Raw genomic sequence first — 2,315 nt, 5'->3', positions numbered from 1 at the left:
AAAAAAAAAAAAAAAAAAAGCATACAGCACATAAATTTCTTCTTCAATTCATCCTAACCACCTAGCGTTTTAAAGGAGTATGCAAATACATACAATAATAAAATACAATTTAAATAGTCTACCATAACCAAATTTTTACTTTACTATGAAACAGACAAATAATTCTATTAATAATATACAAAAATATAATGATAGTATGAAGCCTCAGAAAAGTACACCTTCCTTATTTCCTTAAAACAAAAACCATCACAGCCATCATAAGCATCTTTAAAATTTCACTCACGTACTAATGTAAACTTTATATGACCCAGCACAGGGGAAGGCCAGGACCAAGAAGTGGGAGTGGGTGGGTAGGGGAGCAGGAGCGGGGGTGGGGTATAGGGAACTTTCGCACTAGCATTTGAAATGTAAATAAAGAAAATGATAATAAAATTTTTTTTAAAAAGATGAAAAAAATAAAAAAAAATTTCACCCACAGAAGTAGATGCACGGTGTTATCTTATGAGACCAACATCCTCACCATCCCATCCACCATTCTGATGTGTTGAAAACTAATAAGTACCAAAGTGAGGATAACAGAGAGAATCAGAAAATAAATGTGCTATTTTATGATTGAGGGACTTTGTGCAAGTGAATTAATTTCTATGCCAAAGACTTTGTATGCCATAAACAGACACAATGACTCATTCATTATTCATTAACAATGTGTAAGTCAAAATGTAATACAAAATAAGAATTAAAAGTTTTTTGAGTAATGGTTTTCTTTTGCTTTATGCCCTTTAACTGATAAATCAATCATCAAAGCAATTTTAGAAACATTCTAAAACCTTCAAGCATCATCATTCATGGGATGTGGCTTAATCCCATTAAGATATGTTAGTTAGAAACTACATTTCATGTAAATTAGAAAAATCTATTTTTATGAGATCCTGAAAATTAAATAAAGCATAATCAAGAATTACCTGAAATTTTTCTAATTTCAACATGTAATTTTAATATAAAGTATAGATAGACAGTGTAAACTACAAGAGTAAATTGGCTATTTTGGGTACAAGCTGTTAACACACGTTGTTAGTTTGAAGCATTAACATTATCCTACAAAGATACCATGTCATCAGAGACACCTACTAATAACACATAAACATTTTCCTAAACCAAAATTTTCTGACAGAAATTTCCCTTGATCACCTGTTTCATAGCACTGATAACATCCTTATTCCTTAGGCTATAGATCAAAGGGTTCAGGAATGGACTCAGAAAAGTGTAAAAAACTGCAATTACTTTGGACTCCTCTATTGACCTTTCTGATGGAGGCTTTAAATACATGCAGAAAAGGGTTCCATAGAATATGGTGACTGTTGTCAGGTGAGAACCACATGTAGAAAAGGCTTTTTGCCTGCCTTCTGCAGAACGGATCCTCATGATGGCTGCAAAAATGTACAGGTAGGAGAAAAGAATGATAGAGAGAGAACTTATGAGAGTGAATCCAGCAACAACAAACATGGCCATCTTTTTGACATGAGTGTCAGAGCAGGCCAGCATGATCAGAGGGGGATCTGCACAGTAAAAGTGATTGATTTCATGGGAGCCACAGAAAGACAGGTGGAAAGTGAGCAGAGTCTGAGACAGCCCATTCAGGAAACCAAACACATATGAGAATGCGACTAGAGAGACACAAACATTCTTGGACATCCTGGTACTGTAATGCAAAGGGCTGCAAATAGCCACATAGCGGTCGAGGGCCATTGAAGCAAGGAGAAAAAACTCAGTGATCACCAGAGCAATGAAGAGGAGACACTGTGTGAAGCATCCAGCATAGGAAATGGTCTTCTGGTCTGAGATGAAACCATGAAGCATGTTTGGAGTAACATTGGAAGAGTAGCAAATGTCTACAAAGGAGAGGTGTCCAAGGAAGAAGTACATAGGTGTTTGCAGGTGGGAATTGGTCCTGATCAGCACAATCATACACAGGTTTCCTGTCAGCGTTATAAGATAAATGACCAGAAACACCACAAAGAGGATTCTTCCCAGCACTGGGCTGTCTGTGAGTCCCACAAGAATGAAGTCCATCACTGCAGTGTTGTTTAAGGATGGCATTCTCTTTCACTTTGCAAGCTGAAAGTGACAAGAAATGTAAGCAGTGAACTTTCATCTAAACTATGTGTTTGTCACTGATTTCTTAATGTGTATTTGTTGGTCTGAAGCCCAATTCCTTTTTCATCAATTGCTTCCAAATGTCTACCTAGAATGCCTAACATGTATTTGTGATCTATCTTTTCTTTTTTTGTTTGTTTTATTTTAATAGATATTTTCTT

General features: G+C 35.8%; 1 protein-coding gene across 1 annotated transcript; it reads right to left on the bottom strand.

The window, feature by feature from the left end:
* Positions 1-1,149: 1,149 nt before the first annotated feature.
* Positions 1,150-2,097, bottom strand: LOC110319151 (olfactory receptor 5M10-like). Its single transcript, XM_021194586.1, has one exon. The coding sequence runs from the start codon at positions 2,095-2,097 to the stop codon at positions 1,150-1,152; it is 948 nt and encodes a 315-aa protein (XP_021050245.1).
* Between the last annotated feature and the right edge of the window lie 218 nt (positions 2,098-2,315).

Source organism: Mus pahari, chromosome 3, assembly GCF_900095145.1.
Source record: "Mus pahari chromosome 3, PAHARI_EIJ_v1.1, whole genome shotgun sequence".
NCBI classification, from domain to species: domain Eukaryota; kingdom Metazoa; phylum Chordata; class Mammalia; order Rodentia; family Muridae; genus Mus; species Mus pahari.
Note: the sequence above shows the minus strand (reverse complement) of the source record. Positions and strands in the feature narration are given on the sequence as shown.